Source organism: Melopsittacus undulatus, chromosome 10 (assembly GCF_012275295.1).
Source record: "Melopsittacus undulatus isolate bMelUnd1 chromosome 10, bMelUnd1.mat.Z, whole genome shotgun sequence".
NCBI lineage: Eukaryota > Metazoa > Chordata > Aves > Psittaciformes > Psittaculidae > Melopsittacus > Melopsittacus undulatus.
In genome coordinates this window covers 33,076,781-33,098,208 of record NC_047536.1, presented here as the reverse complement: position 1 = coordinate 33,098,208, position 21,428 = coordinate 33,076,781, and the positions used below count along the sequence as shown (strand labels likewise).

Genomic DNA, 21,428 nt, shown 5'->3' with positions numbered 1-21,428 from the left:
TCTCCAGTGAGCTGATCTGCATAGATATCTGAATATCACCTCCCTGTTGGATGAGTTTCTCTGCAGATATGTATCAATACACTGGACTCAGGGAACTAGAGACAGACAGGCAGAAAGATGCATGTGTGAGATTCTCTATACCTCTGTAACAGCCCCACCTGCCTTGATAATGCCTGTGGGCTCTTCCCAGTTGCAGTGATGTCCGTTTATGACATCTGTTATACCTACCAGGATGGGTTTTTTGTTTCCAGCCCTTTAAATCTGGTCAAACCAAGCTGCAGAACCCTGGAGAAAGACTTTTTCTAGCTGCTTGTTAGCAGTGTTGCTGGTTCGTCCCTGTGCTTCTTGTAGCTTACTCTTGAGAGCCATTTAATGCCTTAAAATGATGCTTGTAGCAAAGAAAAGAATCTATCTCTCAAATGTCCTGAGCCTCTGACAGAATCCAGCTGCACTGGATCAGTCAAACTGCAGAAGGGATCAAAAACCCCTGATTCATCCCAATTTAAGGACCGGAGAATAGAAGTTGTAAAGAAACCGAAGAGATGATGTCGTATCATACATCATGTGCAACAGAAAGTCTCTGTGATGCTGGTTACCTAAGGGCAGTCATAAGAATGAGCAAATCAAAGCAGAGGACTCGAATAGGGACTGAACAGAAGGAGAGGGGAGCTGGCATTAGTCTGCAAAGCTAAAGAGATGTTAGGAGCTTGTGAACTGGTGGGGGTTTCACAAGGACTTGTCAAATCTGTGCCCTGAGGTTCACTCAGGTTTAGCCAGAAAATGGGTTTAAATCCAGAGAAAATGGTTGCAAACTTCCATTTATAACAGTTAAAGCCTTGAGAACACAAAGTCCCTCCTTAAAGGAGATCTGCAGGAGAGGGTCTAGACCACATTGCTCATGAATGACATTGTTCTTAACTGGAGTTTGCATTAGAAGTGGTAAATAGGGCCACAAAAACACAGAGCATGCTAAAGAGCAGCACAAGAGGGAAAACAACAGCCTGTGCTCAGTGAAAAGTATGGGGTATTAATGTTCACAAATGGTTTCTGTACTCACTGACAGAGGAGGGAAGTGCAGCTTGAACTGGGTATCTCCATCTACATCTCCACCTTTAGATCTATATCTCCACCTTTAGGGCTGCTGCATTTCTTCAGCTGCTGAAATCTTTTCTTCTCACTGTTTAATAGCATCTGATGTTCATTGCTGGATTAGGACACTCTCAGTGCCTAAAATCTGTCTGCAGAAATGCTCCTTGGCTTCAAAAGCGCTCGCACACAGGCTCTGTGATGGACTAAATAGCCGTGATTTCAAGTAAATAAAGCCACTCCTGGGACAAAGCTTAGGAACATAAATGGGCACATTTCTTGTGCTATTCAATAGCCTCTTCTGGGACCCAATTTTGTTAGTTTTACCCTTCATGCTGTATCTGAAACAATCAGACGAATGCAAAGCAAATATCACATTGAATTCTACCAAAGAGATGAAACCCCAAGGAGGCAGTGAGATGATGCTCGTAACTCTCAAAAGCAGTTGATAAAGAAAAATAAAGGAGCCCTTTACTAGATCTGAAGAGGCAGAACAGCAAGTCCAGAGCTGGGTATTTGGCTGCACTGACTTAAATCAGAAAGAAAGCAGGATTACCTGAGAAATACAGGTATTCCATGTTATACTGCTTGACTCCCCCAGTTTGTGGGGAAGGTGTTTCATAAGAACAGGTTTAGGTTCTGCTGTGCAGGGTACCCCTTTTACCACCTCGCTTTTCCATCCCACTGCTATGCATCTGCCACTTATCACTGTTATTGGGGTTTATATTCAGTGCTAAATTCAGAACTATTCTGAATGCAGCTTAATGCAGGTTGGGTAGGTTTATTTTCAGAATACCTTCATTTCACAGAGAATAGAGAAAACACTTATAAATGACCTGTATAAATGGCTGCATCTATCACCCCAGAACACATATGCAGGGTGTCTACCCTACCAAATGCATCTCTTCCGAACACCATGCTCCCAATGCACTTCAGCTCCTCTGATCTCTCCTTTCTCCTCGGGCTGGAGCTTTGTCTGCAGCAACACCTAAGCTAGAAAGAATTCTATCTGATGTGTCCAGGCAACTCTGGGAAGCTCCAAAGTGAACAGAAATGTTACTTCTATCAGAGTAGTATATACATTTTCCTATACTTTCCAAAGGGAATTATGTCATACTGACAGCATTAATTCTTGGGAGTGTCTAGAGAATGAACACACATGGAGCCAAGGACTACTTTAAATACTTACAGGATGCAGTAATCATATTTTTATGTGACTTTGATATGTTTCAATGTTCCTTTAGCAAAATTTCTTAATTCTATGGGATTTTTTTCCATAATGACAAGAAGAAATAAAATCCGGATTCATTGTCAAACAATCTAATTTTCTTAAGGTAGACCTATTTCTCTCTGGGATTTATGTGACAATCTACTTTCTAAACGTGGCTGTGTTTGCTGTTCAGTTACAACCATGTGAATACTCAGCTACGAGTCTGCATGGAGCTATAGAAATTGCACATCCAAACTATGTGCATGATGCTCCACTTTTTGCCTCTTAACACCTCTGAGAAACCCATACTTTTGGCTCCATTCTGCTTTGGCAAACAATGGAATATTTTGTTGCTCTGGGTTTAAATCAGTTGTTTGTGAAGCAGGGGCAGTTTGTAAGCAGCATAACCTAGGGAGGAGGTACATTTATATCAGTGTCTGTATGGGTTATAGATACACATTAGGCTGTGGCTCAGACAAGGAAAGAGGTGTAACACATCAATGACCTCCATGTCACATAGCTACAAGTCAGGCTCAGAGCTATTCAATATTCTACCTGATGAAATGTAAAGCAGCTCCTCAGAGTGAAGGAGGGAGAGATGGAAAAGGGCAGTAGGTTAATCTCCAGCTCCTCTTGGAACACGACTCTGCTCTGACTGATCTAAGGCTTTGCTTGACGGTTACCAAGCCCCAGAGAATGAGGCTAAACTGCATTTGTCACATCACAGGAAGGTTATCACGGTGTCTGCGGCACTTGTGTATATAACACCCCTGCAAGGAAGCCATCAGTGTTTTGCCAGTAGCAGAATCAGTCAGAATGATGCTAGGCTTTGTTACCTTGTGAATCAACAGAAAATGCAGTTTTGCTCCAGTGGATTTGCATCTTTGGGCATGAGGTGCTGCTGTTTTCCTCTGTGCTGGGGACCCAGAATAACAAATGACCAAAAGAAACCACAAGCAGACAAATGGGCAGAAATTATCTGTTATTTCTGAGCATTTCCATACATTATTTCTTATTTTCTTACAAGTCTGTCAGCCTCTGTCTGTGTCTTTGGGACATGCAATGTGAGCTTGAACACTGCAGTTGTCCATGCTGAAAACCAGATGGATGACTCCTTTGAACTGGTGGCTTTAGTGTCTGATTGGCTTGTCCATGTAGAAATGATGGGACATTAAAGAAACATGAACAACACATCTGGTGCTCAGGTTCCTGCTTCTCTTGGAGTGCATGGAGCTTTCACCCAGAGCTTTCCAGGGCTAAGCAATGTCTGCAGCTGCCTCCACACCAGCTGTCAAGGGATGAAATCTGTGTGTAGAAAGGAGATGAAGCCATAGAGCAACAGAATAAATCAGTGTCAAGTACTGAGAAAAACTGACATAGAATTAGTTCTTTTCCCTTGTAAATCTTCATTTCAACACCAATGATTTTCTTCATTGCCCAGGTCTTTGTACAATTGAAATGTATGTGTAGGAACTGAGGCGTTTCTATCCACCATAGAAATATTGCTGGGGACATTAAGAACTGAAGGTACCCTCATGATCTCTGCCTGCTGACTGCTGCTGCAGTTATGTCTTTAGCTATAAAGGATGGCTGAGGAGCAGTCAATTGAATTGGCTTTTATCCCTATGAATTGCATGTGAATCAACCTGCTTGCTTTACAAAGGAGGCTTTCACAGACCTGACAGTGCCTGAAGGATCAGCAAAGGGCTCTGCCTTGCTAAAGAGAAGTTACCAGCTATAAAACAGTACCTTTTGTACCAAGATAGTCAGGACTTACCTCTCCTTTCTGCTCCATAACATCCAGAGATATCACAACCCCCTGGATATCCAGACTGCCCAGGCTGCCCTCTGACACCAGGAAAACCTTGAGGACCAACATTCCCAGGATGACCCTTTGGACCTGGTTTTCCCAGCACAACTTCTCCTGGTGGGCCTGAAGAAGGAGAACACTGTGAGCTGTAGCACATCTACTTTAGCTGCTTGTGTGTTTCCTTCTTCAGTGTTTCCTCCATCCTATATGGTGGTTTATTTTCTGAATATTGTTTCCTCATTTTGGTGGAAAAATGGGTGGAAAACCTCTTCTCAATCCCAGTAACTAAAAGGGCTTATTCTTTCTTGATCTTAAGGATGCCCAGCTTGGCTAAAAATAGAGCCTGGCTGTGAGAATCCAAAGTCCACTTAAGAGTCAATGCTGAAAATCACCTTAACCCCAGGATCGACCCCAAAATCATTGTTTTTTATGTATTTACACATAAATGTGCTTTCAGCTAGAAAAAAATAAATACAGAAGATTGTATTTGACCACATTCTCTCGGCAATGCCGGCTTGATACCAGTGGCAAATCTCCCACTGATTCCAAGTACCAGGGATCAGGATGAAGGAGTACACCAAATCTTAGCAGATTACTCAAAACCCCTTTCACAAGCTGGATTTTTGGAGCTTCTTTTCCCTGAGCATCTGGTCTTGCATACAGAAAGGAAGCAGAACTAAAAGTCTCTGGATGCATCTCATATCTTTGGAATACATCATTATCTGGGAATGGGTATCAGAGTGAAGAACTGCCTAAAGCAGAAAAGAACCAACCAGGATGGTGCCAAGTGTTGGGGTGAGAAGGTAAGTCTGCCCCACCATAGTGGTCCTATGGCTGAATGATGCTTTGAATCTGACAGCTGGTGAGCTCCGGATGGTCCCAATCGGTCAATACAAAGAAGCTGTATTCACGCTACCTGTTCTGCCCCTGGGTCCTTGGATCCCCTCCTCACTGGCTCCAGACATCCCTTTTTCTCCTTTGGGCCCTGGGGCACCTAAATGCAGATAAAAGGTAAGTTTCTCTTCACTGTATTCTGTATTTCACCTTGAATTAATGCTCCTGCAGTCTCCCCCACCTGGCTCTTTGGTGTTGAAGTGGAGTCACAGCCCTTGGCAACACAGAGAAATACCCATTTCCTTTAATTTTATATGGGTATCTACTCTCTCTTCTGGAGTAGCCATTCGCCTGTGACCAGCAGGGCTCCAGCTAGCACTGATTTGCAGCCTGATATTGGTGAGAATGGACCTTTGGCACAGAGAAATTCATAGCACTGGTGTTTGAGCACTGGCCTGAGTGTGAGGTCCATTGCCATGCTCTTCACATGGGTCAGACCACTCACAAAGCTGAACTGTCCCTTCAACCGGGTGCTGGTAAATCAGGACTCCTGTTTTTGCATGAAATTGCTCCTGAAACCATCACATCCCAGAGAAATGGGTGTATTTTGACAAAATACTGTTTTTCTTGTTTTAAGATAGAACTATTTTGATCAGCCATGTCCTTAGGATTGTTTTCCAATGAGATCTGTTTTCTCCCATCTCCTTTCTCGACAGGCTGGAAACACCTGCAGGTTCTTACTTCCCTTTGCTCTTAAGTGATGTTTTGATAAGTTCTGCAGATACCAGGTAAGACTGACTAGTGACAAAGTAAGGAGTTAAACAGGAGGCCTGTAGTTACTCAGAGGTGTCAGGATGCTGTTGTTTTCATTTTATTCTGCCAATTACTTGAGCTGCTGACAATCTGCAAATCCAACCAAAACGTATTCCCACATTCACTCATTCATGTGCAATAACTGATGCCACTTCCTGAGATTACATTCATCTATTTCTTTAGTCAGGTGTGAAGCTTTTGTTGTTGGAACTACTGCTCCACAAACCTATTTCCACGTTCAGTATCACTTCAGTTGCCTTATGCCTTCCTTCAGTGACTTCTAAGACTCATTGTTCCTGCCCACAGGTGGTCTGTTCTACCACCACATGCTCATCCAAATGGCTGTTTCCTTTGCTTTTCAGTACAGAAACCCTCCTGCCCTCTAAAATGAAACTCTCCATCCCCCCAAACCTATAAATGGTAGCAACCTGCCCTTTCCCAAAGCAGAGCTTGCAGAAAGAGCAGGCTGCATCTGTCTTCTTCCTACTCTTTGGGCTATCTAACTTGGGGTTCTCTTCCTAGAAGAGAGAAGTCCAAAAGGAAAATAGCAAAGAGATGAGATAGCATCGTGGATTGTCTTTACACTTTATACTTTACACTCTTAGTGCTTGAGACACTATAATGTTTAGTACCAAAGTATAATAAAGGATGCTTACAGATGCTTCCATCCATACCTCTTTCCCCAGGATACCCATCTTTGCCTGGCTGTCCAGGAATGCCATTTTCTCCTCTTTCTCCATTACTCCCAGGGGGACCTGGAGGACCTGGTGGTCCTGGCTCTCCTGGTTTTAACTTTTCCTCCCAAATAGGAACCGGCTTCCTTGCATGTTCATGAATGAATGAGTCAAATTTCAACACATGAGCTGAGAAGGCAAGACAGAAAATGAATGTTTCCTTGGTTGGGAGAGTCCAAAAAGAGACAGAAAGGTCATCAAGGAATATTGTCTCTAAAGGTACTTTAAAATGAACAGCTAGTGCTAAAAAGCTGTCAGTCCACACTGGGAAAGCCAGAAGCTGAAGAGGAAGATGAGCAGCTGAGTCATGACTTTGCTGCCTGACCTTGGGCAAACTACTGCTTCTGGAGCATCACAGCACAGGAGCTTTACCAAAAGTGCTTCATCTCAAGAGGAATCAGCACAGAAATCACCAAAAGAATAACCTCCTTCAAATGAGTTTCAAGTTTTTCCATGTAAGAAATAAAGGAATCTTCACAAAGTGCCAAAGGGTTTTCCAAAGGAGGTCTCTGTGTTAACACCACCCAACAAAACCAGTGTAGCACAGGGAGTCTGCAATGGGATGTTTGCTATGTGCGGTGCTCAGGATGGCACATGGATGGAGGACCTCCCAAGGTCAACTCAGCTTCATGCTGTCTCCCCTTTAGTTTTGTTCAGTGCTGGAAAGGTATGAACGCATTCAGGAGCTGGGCTGGTTATACTCACTTTGGATCATCCGCTCACAAGCCTGACTCACGAGCTGGTAAATTGTGGCCAAGGACTGTGGTTCCCCCTAAAGCCAAACGTTGTTTTCAATTAAAAAAGAAAAGGAAGCATTAATATCTTCAAACAAGGCCAGGGATCACCAGGCACGACTGCTTTCTGCCCATTCTTTCTCTCAGCTGGAGTTTCAGAGCTATTAATGACTGTGAAATGCAGCTTTATTTGTTTAACATGAAGCTGGGAAGCCGTAAAATTGGAATTGGGAAACGTCAATAATTGCTTTTCTCCTGCACATCAAACAGCCCAGATTGACTCTCAATAACAACCGAAGCTACCGAAGAAGGGCGAGGAAGTTTCACTCTCATGTTTTATCAAAAGAAGATGCTAAGTCTATAACTCAATGCTCTGTGATATGGAAAACATTCAATATGATCAGATATCACAACCTCCTATCTTTGTCTAAATCTTTTATGGATATTGATTCTTCTTGTATTCTGAATAAATCACATATAAAGGGTTTAGAAAGATTTAGTGATGTAGGGAAAAGTGATCAAAATGCCAAAAGCTGCTTAAAAATAAACTATCTGTGAAAATTCATGATTTACACATTGCGTGCTTCCAAAACCAGTTATGAAACGCGCAGCTCTGGCTGGATCACTGCACTGATTACACAGGCTTAAAACATAAGCTCAGCACACACTAAAGGAAGGGGGAAAAGGAAAATTCCACTGCAGAATGAATGAAAGGAAAAGGAAAAGCTGGTGGGAATGGAAGGGGAATACTGTGTAAATTCCAATGCTGAGGCCTTCCCTTGAGACAGAAGAACCTCACCCTGCCTGAAGCCTGATTCACACAAGTCAATCTCAGCAATGAGGCTCAGACTCCTAGCAAGACACAAGGCTTCTTTTTAACCAGAGGTCAGGATGAGAAACCTTCTTTCCACAATAAAATAGCCTCCAAAGGCTCCAAAGTGTGGATCTCCTGAGCATAAAGGTTCTGTGCTGGGCACAGCAGAGGGTTATTGCACGAGTCCTCTTATGCAGTGCAGAACAACCCAGTGGAGCCAAGTGGTTTTGGTTTTCCCTCTGAGCAAAGGATGGGTTTCCAGTTGGCATCTCTTCTTCATGACTACAACTGATACTGATGAGCTCCTGACAGCTGCAGGGTCATTTCTATCCCAGCAGCACAGCCTGTGCAGGTGAATGAAAGGGCAACAGGCCATAGGTACAGGAAGCTGTTCAACACTACAAAGGCTTAGTTTATATGTGTGAGCATAGCTTGCAAAACAGGTTACCCCATCCACTCATTTGAGTGCAGGATACAGAAGCAGTGATGGCTAGAATGAGAACAACTCACTTTCTCTCCTCTTTCTCCTTTTGGACCAGGCAGCCCCTATGAGGAAAGAAAAGGGAACAAAAATATCTAGGGAAAAGAAGAGCAGAAGAAAACAACAACAGCAACACAGTCAGTGGGATGTGGGTTGTATTAGTGGGACATGGAGCATAAAGGTTGTTTCCCACACTCTTAATCTTTTCCTTGACCTCATGACTGGCTAGAAGAGCTTCAAGCTCATAGGAATATTTTAGGTTTGATTGAAAGAATACTACTGCTAAAGCAGCAGCTGGAGCAGTGGCAGAAAGCACCATCAACAGGGATGCAGAAATTCCTCAATCTTACAATCTTAGAACAGATTTCCCAACACAGGAGGTGGTTTTAATATCTGAGAAGCAGACATAATGGACAGTTAGACCTACAGTTGCCACTATAAGCCCATCATCAGCTACTCCAGCTCAGGTCTGTTTCCTTCTTTATTATAGAATCTCACACCAGAAATCTATTTGGGTGTTGGATTTTATGTAGATTTGAATCTACAGAGAGCAAACAGGGGTGGGATTTGTTAAACGCCTTATCAAGAGTTAAGCATCGTGGCCTCTGCATATCCAGGTATCTCCTTAAGAAGGATGAGTGTGAATTAAAACGATCCTTTAGACCCTGAGGAAAAGCTGCTGTGGGAACAGCTTGTTCCACCCAATTATTTCATGTCCTGGCCTTCTTTGAGACCTAAAAGCAAACACTTACTGTTGGTCCAACATCACCCGGAGGTCCCTTCTCCCCGCTGCTGCCTCGGGAGCCTGTCACTCCTTGGAAACCCTGCAGACATAGAAGTCTGGTTACTTCCTAACTTTCTTCTTCTGCCCAAGGCTGACAGCTCCCTACAGCTCGGTGAGCACCAGCAGTTTGAGTTTAGAGGATTCTAGCAAGGGTGTTGGAGCCTCAAGGTTAATGGTGGTGCCTTGTCCAGGCATGAGCCCAGTTTTAGGAGTATATTGTATACAACTCATATTCACTTCATTTCCATTACTGCATCAGTTATGCTCAAGCCAGCAAAGCTGAGTTTTGCCAACTCCAATGTATTTTTTACCCTACAGGCTTTAGATTCTTCATTATATATTCATATTTAGACATAGCCTAGAGGATAACCCTTTCCTTCAGTCTCCTAATACCACACTGTTCCGTTCTTTATCCTTTAAGACTTGTGTTGTCTCTAATACTTTACAACAGTAACAGCAGCTTACAGAGTAGGAAGTGCCTTCTTTGAGCATCTTTGTGAAGTTTCTGTGCCCTTTGGAGCCATAAAGGGAAGAAAAAGATGGCCAAAATCAACCAGTAAAGATACTTTCTTTTGTAACATCCCAGCTATTACATTTAAGCTCAGTAGAGATCAGCAACTCTTTTGATCACTGAAAATGAAAGGAGTTTTGAAGGCAGCACCAGAACAGCTTCAGGAGCCTGCTCTGAAGGCCGCAGAGCTGAGGCTAAACCCTGCCAGCCCCACATGTTCCCAGGATGAGCAAGTCAAAGGTAGGAGCTTAATTCAACCTTAGCTTCCATAAATACCTAACTTAAAACAACCGCTGTGGGGTTTAATGCAGAGAGAGCAGTGAGCAATCTCCATCTTATACTATTCAGGCTTTCCAATTCCTCATCCTTGCGAATCAGTAACTATCAGGTCCATCACCCATCATCTAAACCCAAATTTGGTTGTTTCCTATATAAAGTGCTCCTGTTTCACAGAACTTGGCAGGTTTGTGGTGCCTTCAAATTAGCAGATGGATGTAAATCAACACATCTAAAGGGTCTGTTATCCTGGGCACAACAGAGCCCTAGCAGCAGATACTGGAAACTGTGTGGGGGAAACCTTTCACACATGCCTGCATCCTCCACCTCCTGCTGATTTCAGTCTAACAAGCTCATGTACCTTAAACTCAACCAACAGTTGAAAACGGTAGCACCAGGAAAGCAAAAATAGCAAATCAAGGATCTCTTTTCTGGGCCAAAACTTCCTAGAACTTGGCAGGAGGAGGTTTTTCTTGTTACACTGATGGTGGCAGAGAAATGGGACATCTGCCCAATGCGCTAGGGATTCCCTGTGATATTGTCCTGGATGGCAGCTTCTCATCAGAAACCACAAGCTCCTGCTGCGGAAGAGGTTTCAACATGCATCACTCATAGCAAGTACTCACCCTTGGTCCAGGAGGTCCAGGAGGCCCAGCTGTGCCTTCCAGTCCCCTCACCCCCTGCCAAGCCAAATCCATTTATAAATGAGAGGGTTCATAGGGACTTAGCAAGCATTGAGATGGGTTTTCCATGTGTTTCTTTAACTTCTACACTGAGTGCATGAAGTCTCTGCTTACAGCAGAATTTGAGGCACCCATACATGAAAACTGAGAGGTGAAGTTTTACCTTTGCACCTTGAAGACCATCCCTGCCTGGAGCTCCCTGCACACCGGGAATGCCCTGTAAATCAGAATTGCTTGGTAAAGTTGGCAATTGATTATCATGCCCTACTTGTAACAGGGGACATAAGAAAAAAGATGGAAGAAGGAATGGTTATTCATTAAACAGAGCAATCACTGTTATCCCACCTTTAACTCCATTCCATCTAGCTTCCAGGTTGGTCTATCTTTCTAACACCAGTTGACTCAGTTTCCCTTGGGAGAGGGATGACAGTTTCCAACCAGACAACAACAGCAACTCTATGGCTTTTTAACCTTGCTTAAAGTAGTTACTGGGAAAAATGGGGGAATCTTCAGAACAATTAGAAGGAATGGTGTCTACCTGCAGGCCAGGACTTCCAGTGTCTCCTTTCTCTCCTTTAATTCCTGGTGGTCCCTTGGATTAAACCAGAAGCACATAGTTAAGCACATTGCAGCATCCTTTAAGGCAAACCGCATCCTGCTGCTCCACATCCACATCCCAGCTTACTCCTGCTGGCTGTGGTGCTACAGAGGAATTTACAGCCCCAGCATTTGCATGGGGGTTCTGCCGTCCCAGACATGCACACAGCACATGCTTCTCCTCTACTCCTTGCCAAGCAACAATGAGCATTGCAAAGAAAAATGCCTGAATATTCCATTGAGCAGTTTTCCTTTAAGACACATTAGGGAGAGTGTGGACAAAACAGTCTTTTGCCAGGATGACTCAGTGCAGAGCCTTGTCAGCATGCAAACATCATCATCTCTCTCCAGTGCAGCTGCCCAGCTGTTAGCAAGGGTGATGTGAATTCACAGCTCATGTTCTGGGGGCTTTGCTGAGACACCCATTGCTGAGATGTGTTCTAACCGCAAAGAACGAGTGACAAAAAGAACAGTCGCATACCACAGGACCCTGCACCGTGATTCCTTGGGAACCTGGAGAGCCTTGCTGGCCACTAGGACCCTCTGGTCCTACTTGTCCGGGTGGACCTGGTTCACCCTAAAGCCAAAGACATGAAATCAAACATAAGGAAAGGAAGCAGTTAGTGCCTGTTCTCCATCTGGGCTGCATTGTGTGACCTGGGTCAGCATGAACCATCTACAGGATTCAAGATGAAGTCAGGATAGTGAGGGAATCCCTGAAAGCCTCAGCTGCCTTCGCATTGTAGGTCCAATGGTTTAGTGCATCTTTCAGGCTTGGAAGTGCTCAAGGCCAGCTTGGATGAGGCTTGGAGCAACCTGCTCTAGTGGAAGGTGTCCCTGTCCATGACAGGGCATTGCAACTAGATGACATTTAAGGTCCCTTCCAACCCAAACCATTGTGTGATTCATGGGATAAGACAGCAAAGCTGCAGACGGTGCTTTGCAAAGCACAATTCACCAAAGCAGCAGGTTGTTCCCATTATTCAAGCTGGCCAGAGAGTGAAGGGAATTGTTCCTTAACCCACCTGCATCCATTCTCATTCTCTCCCCAGTCTGGAGATTCAGACCCAGCCATTCCCTATGCTCAGCTCAGGGCTGCTCCTGAAGGTTTTGTGTGGTTCTTGCTCTGCTTTGCTTCTCACACTGCTCTGCCCAGAGCAGTACCAATCTGTCTGCTTTGGAGGCAGCCAGAACAAGCACAGCACAAAGACTGACCTTTTCCCAGCGAGGCTGCTTACAGAGGACATTGCTGACCACATACATTGCATTAACTCAGTGCAATCGGGCTCATCACCTCAACTGCCAAAACCCAACTGAGCATTTAACTAACAATAAGTTATTCCATCTTCCTCAGTGCATTGGTCCTTAAGGCTCTGTTGGGTGCAGTGAGGCAGTCCCTGAGTCCAGCTCAGACCAGGAATGAGCACATCCAGCTGCACTAACAGAGGAGTCTGAGCTCCTGCATCATCCCTTCAACACAGCCTGAAGTAAACAAAGCCAGAGGTAATGCTGAGTACCAGGACTCACCTTAGGTCCTGGCTCCCCTTGCTCGCCTTGGGGTCCTCTCCTCCCAGGGCTGCCCTGCCAGCAGGACACAAAGCTGCTGTTAGAAGCATCACAGTGTCTATTGCAGTGTAACCAGGAGCCTAGGGGCAGAAGTTGGTGCACTTTGCTGTGCACAGTGAAAGATGTTCCCTGCCCCAGAGAGCTTGGAGGAATGAAGACAAGCAGAAAAGGAATCAAGTCACCCAGCAAATGTGGAAGAGGTGAGATGAAGTTTCTACCTGCTCAACCTCTTCTAACTCTCCCAGTGAATCCATGTTGCTACAGCATCATACATGAACATGGAAACACACTCGAGAAGAAGTGTTCACATCTACAAACCTTTAGGACTATGTTCATTTTTATACTGTCCAAAGAGAGCAGACACATGCTGAGACTGGGGACAGCAACCAGCTCTGGGGACACCTGGCTGAGTTCTGCACCTGCCTAACTGCAGGATGGAGAGAAGAAACCAGTCTTCTGGCACTAACCAACATAATGTGAACTTTTGACATCTCAATCTGAAAGCTGCTATTCTGGAAGCTAAAGAACAATGGATTTGAATGAAGAGGCACAGGCAGGGAGCTCTGGGAAAGGTGCTTTCAGAAGCTCATTTCAGAAGTCAGCTGGACCTGGTCAAAACCTCTCCTTAAGGACAGTGATAATCACAAGGTGAGACATAGTCTTGCTAAGTGGAGCTGTAAAAATAGCTTCTGTAACTGCAGCAATTACCACGGGTTTAGTGGTGTGAGGAGGAGGGTATGTGTCCAAACTGCCTGTTCTCTAATGCTTAAAGAGCCCTGCTCTGCAGAGCTGTTTAAACCACAGGGCAATGCAAGCTGGCCATTATGCACATAGGATGTGGAAGCAAACTGTGCTGGTGGAGTGTGCTGTTAATTAAACTTCCACCAGAACGAGCACTTAATTACTCTGTAGCGAGGCTGCTGCTCCTTGCAAAGCGTGACACTGAATTCACTTAAACCACAGCAAGGCAAGAGGTGATCTGAAACCTTCCCACTGGAGGATGGAGGCTAATGTGTATTTAATGGCTGTTTTCCAGGTGAAAAGCACCTGCGCTGGTTGAAATGGGCTGCTCTGGTGGTCAGGGTTCAGCTGCCTTGTGCAAGTCAAATGTGTCAGACCTGCTTTGGGGACAGATAGGATTGTAGAGTCTCCTCTTTCTCTTTACACTGCGCACCCACAAAGATGCTTACAAGGCTCCCATTTAACATAGAAGCCAAATAGGAAGGGTTTGTGGTGATTTTTGTTGTGTTTATGAAGAGTTTTGGAGCCTCCAATCCATGAAATCTCTGCAGGCACCGGGGGTGACCCATCCTCTCCTAAGAGGATTAATGTGACACCAGGAGCTGCTCAGCCTGCTCCCAGCTGTAGCTGTTGTGTTGCCAACTCACTATCTCCCCATTTTATCAGCATCTGAAATCTGAAGGGCACCTCTCAGCCTTGCCCTGGTACGAGCAGGACATCCCTGAGATCAGATCAGAGGAAAGGCCTTAAGCTGCACCAGGAGGGGTTTAGGAAATAAGGGATATTAGGAAAGAATCCTTCCATCAAAGGCTTGTCCAGCACTGGAAGAGGCTGCCCAGGGCAGCAGTGGAATCGCCATTCATGGGGGTATTTAAAAGATGTGTGTATGTGGCACTTGGGGACATGGTTTAGTGGTGGGTCAATGATTGGATTCAATGATCTTAAAGGTCTTTTCCAACCTAAATAATCCCATGATTCTATAACCTCTTGGAGCTCCCGGAGCATCACACTCCTGCCTGGAATGCCCAGACAACGTGAACTCAAACCACTGTGTGCAGTACACAGCAGGAAAGGGTGAACTTACAGGGGGCCCTGGAGGTCCTGGTAAGCCCGGGCGGCCCGAAGTGCAAGAGCAGGCAGGAGCTAAGGAAGGGCAGGTCTCCTCATCCCTCTGAAATGAAAGCAAACCAATGTAGCATGAGCAGCTCTTAGCAAGGGCAGGCTGGATTTACACAGGTAACGTTTGCAGTGCTTCAAAATTCAGTCTTTCACTTGGAGAAAAGCAGAAATCTCTCCTCCAATGAGAGATTATTGTGAGCAATGGAATGATTTCTCTTTCTGTCAAGGAATAAGTGTATGAACCAGCCCTGCCTGAAATTTAATGTATACTAGAAGGTGCTTTTCTCCTTGCTAAATATGTATCCTCCCCACAAAGCAAGTGTCTGTATTGAGGAGAAACTCAAAAGGATGAGCAGGGGGATGCTGTGACTCAGGGCTGAGGTGGCAGCAGAGCCACAGGATGTCAGTGCTGCGGCCATGGGTGAGGTGACTGCACCAGGATTTGGAGCTCTATTTCCTTCCAAAGCAAACATGGTTCTGTTCACTTTGAGAAACACACAGATGTTATTCCCTAAAGAAAAGGGGGATAAAATGTTTTCCCTCTTGAATCTATTTATTTGCAGTGTCACTTGAGCACCACGGACTCGCTCCATCATCCCTCATGTCAATTAACAGAGGGGTCCCTCTTGTCTTACCAGCGCAGGGAGATCACAGCATCTGTCTTCCTCTGCCCCTGTGCTGCTGCAGGTGATCAGCAAAGACTGCAGCTGGAACTGTGGGGAAAAGAGAGTTGGACAGGGCAGCAGCATTGGTCCATCACCAAATCTCAAGTGCTACAAATAACCTTCAGCGACAATCCCACAGGACTCTTCCATGTGATCCCAACTATAACTGTGCCCCACAAAAGCCAGAGCATCAAAGTACCCCCAGCCACCGAGTGTTTCACAAGCCTTCAGGTCTCAGTGCCTTGCTAAGCAAGACATCAGAACAGGCAGCTGCACACCAGCAGAAGCCAAGCTTCCAATTCACACACAAGCCTGCAGTAGCAGGCAGGTTCTCAAGTAATTGGACTTCAGCATCACCAAAGTGTGAAATCAAGCTTTGCTTCGCTCCCCTTAGGGACACAGAGATAAGAGCCAATGTGGCAGCAGCAGTTCCCAGGACAGATGTGACCCTAACCTGTCTTTCTCCCCGCATCCCTCACAACTGCCACATCTTCCTGTTCTGGTTAACAAAGGACCAGATGCTGCACAAAGCCAAACCAAAATAATGAGGCAGAGATAGATCCTTTTACTTCCCTTGACACCATTTCTCATCTTTGCTTTTTAATTCCACTCCATGCATTTAACAGCGAGCAGCCCAGGGAGTGTGACATGCAGCATACAGATCCAGATAAGCCCATAAATCAAGCAGCATTTAAAGATAAATTAAATCAGGTTCCGTGATACCCGGTAATGAGACACTGTCTTCTCAAGGGCAGCAGAGCTGTGGAAGATGGGCAACTCTGCTGCACTTGAAAGGCAATGGGCATAGGAAGAGCATGAAGATCATTACTTAGCTAGATCTGTCTACTAAGCTGTTAGCAGGGAGAACTGGGAGGGATAAGGAAAGCACAGATTCCTGCCTTGTTGGCCACAGGATGGTGATCAAATTGCCATAGGATTTATCTAGGAAGTATGTAATTAGTGCTTGGATACCACTATCCCCTGCTTTATTATGCAGCTAACCCCATATCTGACAGGCAATTCCTCTGCTCACTTTTTTTCCCAGTATATCCCAGCTTCTCTCTTTGCAGCTGGGAAGGTATATGGGACAAACTGGTCTTTACTGCACTGCTCTGAGGCAAGGGAAGCTGTAAATAACTGATGTGCTGTTTTCCCCTGGACTTCTGGAGCGAAAAGCAGAGCCAGGGAGTAAAAGCATCACATTAGTCATGAAGGATTTGCTACAGTCCCATTAGCACATTGTGAGTGATGAACTTGCCCCTTATTCTGCACATATTTAACACTCCTCTTTTGTGGAGTAAATAGGGCAACAGGCTACCAGGAGATCACATACCTCTATGTGATCTATATACACCATGCTGCTGTATAACAAGGGGTACCATTCTGCCCTTAGGGCAGTGCACTGGGCTATCACAGGGAATGGCACTGACTTCACACTTTCCCTTATTCTTACTCTCATAGGGAATGTGATGCAGTCCCTGCTGTGTGCTGCATCAGGGACATACCTCAGGCTGGCACTGAGTATTTGAGTTGTTTTTCAAGTAGCAGCTGACAAAAAGCCTCTGTCATTATTTTCCTATCATTTACATGCAGATAAGCAAACCCAAACACGCTGGAGACTAAGGCACATCCAACCCTGCTGCCTTTCCGATAGCACTCACTGGAGGCTGACTTGCACAACCTCCCCTTGCAGAAGCAATTCCCAAACCCTCCTGTCTGCTTCAGCATCCTAGTGCAGGATCTGTGCTTCCCCCATCCTCAGAGGATGCAGCCAGCAGAAGGGACACGCTCATGCTGCTGCCTGCAATCACAGAGGTGGGAGGTGAAGGGGGAGATGCATGAGCTTGGCAAGCTCATTAAAATCACAGAGATCAGCAGGATCAGGACACAGTCGTGCGTCACAGCAGCGTTTGGAGGCATTCAGAGGCAGAATGATGCGAGATGGCACTCCTCCCCATCTGCCCACCTTCGCTCCAAGCTCCAAATCTAAGCCCTCCCCATCTCCAACACCATTGAGGACTCACTGGTGTGGACCCACTCCTGGGTCCTCTGGTCCTGGTTACTTTCCCCAGCATGATGAAGCCAGCGGTGGAGATGCTGCCCACAGTGTGGATGGGTTTCTCAGCTATTTTCTTGCAGTCCACGTACAGTTTGATCTTGAAGTGGCTCACAGCCACATGTACCTGGGTGGAAAGAGAAGGGTTGGAGCTTCATGAGGAGATGAGGGAGTCTTTTACAGACAGTAACGACTTCTGCCCAGGTCCCAGCCTGCTGCTGGTACTGGTGGTGTGGTTTTAATGAACAGACAGATCAAGGGGGCTCAGGAATCAGTTTCAATATGTGCCACGTCTGCTGTGCAATGCTGCACCTCTCCCTGACATTCCCCTTACCTCTCCTTAGGAAAAGCCTTTCTGGAGCTGTAGTATTAAATACTTCAGTTTTCAGAACTAACTGAATAATGGAACTGTCTACAGATACTGAGAGAAAGTGCTTGTTGCTTATTTGGGTGGAATACCTTTGCTTCGAGGACCTAATGGCCAAAACCCCCTGTTTATGTGTGATAAGGTGGCGTTATCTGAAGGGTATATTCTTCATTCTATTCACCAAAATCCCAAATTCTAAAAAAGATTTGTTTTTCAAATTTTCCTCCTTATTAAGACCTAAGTTTTGGAGTTTCTGCAAGGAAAGGGAAGCAACCAACCTATGGAAATCATATTTTGAACATGGGATGAACCTTATAAACTTGAGCATATCAAATAGGGCTGCTGGTTCCCCAGCAATCTGGATGCCAAGCATCTCTGTATAATCACTCCTCACTTTGAACTATTCACATTGATGGCATAATACGCCCAGCCTGGAGTGAGATCGTGAGCCACATTCCTCCCTCTCTTGATAAGGACCTTATGAAAGCTCCCATAGAATATCTTCTTCACTTCTTGCTGGTCAAAGGAGACTTCCTGTAGATCAGCCTTGTAGTCATGGTTGAAATAGGTCAAGGATTTCTTACTGGCTACAGGGAAAAGAGGACAAATAACAGCTTAGAATTAAAAGGGAAATTTATTTCACCCACATACTAATAATAGTAAATAAATAAGCTTAAACATAGGGAAACACTTCATATGTTATAATGAAATACTTTTATGCAGCAGAAAAGGAATATAGAAAGATAATGTGTTACAAGTAAAACAAAAATGAAAACATGTCTTTTAATTGCAGTAGGCAGTATTTGAAATACAAGGCTGGCAGCAACAACAAAGCCTCCCCAAAAGCTGCTGCTGTATAACAAAACCATTAGAAGTTTCCAAGTGAATGCATGCAAATACCTGGATTGAACGTATTCAACAAGAAACCTTACGGTCAAGGTTAACACCGAGGAGAGGCTGGAAGTCCTCATCTGTTATTTGCCACACAGCAAAAGGCTCCTTTGGGGTCTCAGGCAGGAGACGCAGGAGGAAGCTGATGGTGTGCTCAGGTGGGATGGTAAAGAGGTGGATGTCACTGGAACGAGACAAGCCAAGTGAGCATCAGTGGCCTATAGCAGCAAAAGCCAACAGGCAGCGTCCTAATGGGAGGCTCATCTATTGTGTTTCTTGGGCAGGGTGGCCTGGAAAAGCTTCACCCCTGGGAGATGAACATGATACTACGGGAAAGAGCCTGGTCCCTATCTTGTGCATCCCCCTGGGGCTGTTGAAGCCTGTGCTGAGCCCTCAAGGACCTTCCTCTCATGCTGGGAGGGATACCCAGGTGGAGCAGTCAATGTTGGTCCAGAGCTGCCTTGGGGAATGCCAAGACACAGTGAGTGTAGTCTTAATGCTTATGAAAACAGAGCCCAGTGGTAGCTTACAGAACACCCCTGACAGGCTCCAGAACATTCCTCCAGGTCTCCCTCTTCGAGAAGGAGGAATAATCATCATATATCATGCAATAAATCTTTAAACCTTGGCAGAAATCAGTGTAAGTGCCCTTTGGGGGTAAGCACAGAGCCCACAGAAAGTGCCCTCTGGGTCCCCACATTCCTACTGCAGAACATGAGCTCAGTGCTGGAGCTCAGGACCATGCAGTGATGCCCATTAGCAGCTACTGGCACAACCCAGCTCCCTCCACAGCTGCTGCCGAACCCGTCAGAGCACACTGGGCAGGAGCAGCAGGGAGAGGATGCAAGGCAATGAAGAAGGTCGAATTGGTTATGCCTGAAATACATCTGTAATCTGAAACAGGAGACATTTGCATGGGCATTTACACAACTCATCAAGCATCTTTTCCAGGATGATTCATAAGTAATGCAAGGTTCTTCTTCCTCTCTGTTTCTGAAGGAATGATGTCCTTGGAAAGGCAGATGTACCAGCTAAACAATAGGATTTGCCCATGATTTAGACCAAAGAGTTCTCTGAATCTCCCTCACTCTGTTTACTCTAAGGAGCTTTGCTTCCTTAACTAAGATTAAACCAAGCCAATGTCTCGGTAATTAGGTTTTACCCAAAGTAGCCCTGAGTGTCAGGAAACACATCACTCCTGATGTATAACCATAAAAATGAATGAGGTCATGGGACTCCGCAGAGAGGCTTCACACACAACCAAATAGGGTCAAATCACAAACCAGAGTCAGTGGTTACTGCCTCTCATCAATACAGGCTCTGCTCCCACCTGGTCCTCAGGGTGAGCTGAGTGTCTCTGAACAGGGTGAAGGTACGGGAGCCGCTGAATATGAATGGCTCCATAGCTACGCCTTTAACGGAGGCATATTCCTTCTCTACTAAGCCAAAAGCTTCCATCATATCAAATCCTGGAACAAAGGAAACAGAAAAATAAGTGATTAGTAATTGAAGAACAAGTAGAATTAGCCTTTAGCTAGCATTGAGTGGGCAAGAGGAGAAAACACCATAGTGACTGACTTGACAGCAGCCAGGCTGCGCACAGAAACCTGGAGTGTGTTCCACAAATGGTAGCCAAGGCAAATAGTTTGTGTCTGTGCCCTCTGTGTTTGCTGTAATCTCCTCCTCTGGGAGGAAAGATGAAGACTTCCACAACTGCATTTGCAGATCCTCAGAATAAGATGTTACTCCAACTATTTCTCCTTTTTAACCAGAAGCAAACCCATCATCTTCAAAAGACATGGATCCAGTCCAGTAATCACCATCAGGGAGAAAGAATTATTTTGCTCTGAAATGCCTTCAATGTAACAGTCAGAAAGAATCAGAAAGAAATTCAATACATGAATGTCTCCTTTTCTCCCTATTTTCACAAGACACCCAGGGGTGACCTGCCCTATGTGGTGACCTGTCTTATGTGACCTGCCCTATGTGGTCCACAGAGAGACTCTCGCCTGGCATCTCTGACATCCCTCCCTGCCTCATTGCAGCTTCATCTTGCTCTCCAGCTCATCATTTAAACCTTGGAGTCATTTTCTGATTTCAGTTTCTTGTTCAGCAAGACAAGATCTTGCAATTGGGATTCTTTCTTTTTTTGCTGGTTTATCTGAGTTTGCAGCAGGCTGGGATGCAGGAGATGATAGCTCATTCTTTACCGAACAGAAAAGCTACAACTTCATTTCAATGCAGTGCTGTCAGTCTGGATTCTTTCACCCCTTCAATGCTCTGCAGTTTCTTGGCTTGAGGTTTTATTTCACCTGGGGGTTGGTCCAGGGTGCTTTTTCCAACAGTACCAGGGAGTTTGCCAAAAGAAATGACCTACTTGAGAGCCATTTATCTCCAATATGGAGCTTCTGGCACTGGACCTTCCTTTAAGACATGCAGGAAAGATTGTAGAGACTGAAAACAAGGCTTAAATCCCAATTATAAACATATTGTAGTGTGATCATATTGTTATAGTACTGTGAATCTGCTATGTAATGGTTTCAGTGAGCTCCTGAGGAAATGGGCTACTCTGGCCACCCCTGTCAAGGAGGATGAGGAGAGGTCAACATTTGTTGTGGCAGGAGAAATGGGAACTTGCCATCTCAACAAAGCCTGT

At 45.2% G+C, this 21,428-nt stretch overlaps 1 protein-coding gene across 1 annotated transcript in view; it reads right to left on the bottom strand.

The window, feature by feature from the left end:
* Positions 1-3,336: 3,336 nt before the first annotated feature.
* Positions 3,337-21,428, bottom strand: part of COL20A1 (collagen type XX alpha 1 chain) — a 42,553-nt gene continuing 24,461 nt past the window's right edge. Inside the window, exons 22-39 of the mRNA XM_034066913.1 lie at positions 20,103-20,241; positions 18,814-18,956; positions 18,359-18,468; positions 17,483-17,641; positions 15,429-15,506; positions 14,759-14,845; positions 12,895-12,948; positions 11,849-11,944; positions 11,309-11,362; positions 10,934-10,987; positions 10,714-10,767; positions 9,269-9,340; positions 8,546-8,581; positions 7,193-7,259; positions 6,428-6,616; positions 5,023-5,100; positions 4,074-4,229; positions 3,337-3,601 (exon numbers count right to left, since the gene is read on the bottom strand). Of these exons, the coding sequence (XP_033922804.1) occupies positions 3,588-3,601; positions 4,074-4,229; positions 5,023-5,100; positions 6,428-6,616; positions 7,193-7,259; positions 8,546-8,581; positions 9,269-9,340; positions 10,714-10,767; positions 10,934-10,987; positions 11,309-11,362; positions 11,849-11,944; positions 12,895-12,948; positions 14,759-14,845; positions 15,429-15,506; positions 17,483-17,641; positions 18,359-18,468; positions 18,814-18,956; positions 20,103-20,241 (1,640 nt within the window). The 3' untranslated portion in view covers positions 3,337-3,587. The remainder of the gene's footprint in view (positions 3,602-4,073; positions 4,230-5,022; positions 5,101-6,427; positions 6,617-7,192; positions 7,260-8,545; positions 8,582-9,268; positions 9,341-10,713; positions 10,768-10,933; positions 10,988-11,308; positions 11,363-11,848; positions 11,945-12,894; positions 12,949-14,758; positions 14,846-15,428; positions 15,507-17,482; positions 17,642-18,358; positions 18,469-18,813; positions 18,957-20,102; positions 20,242-21,428) is intronic.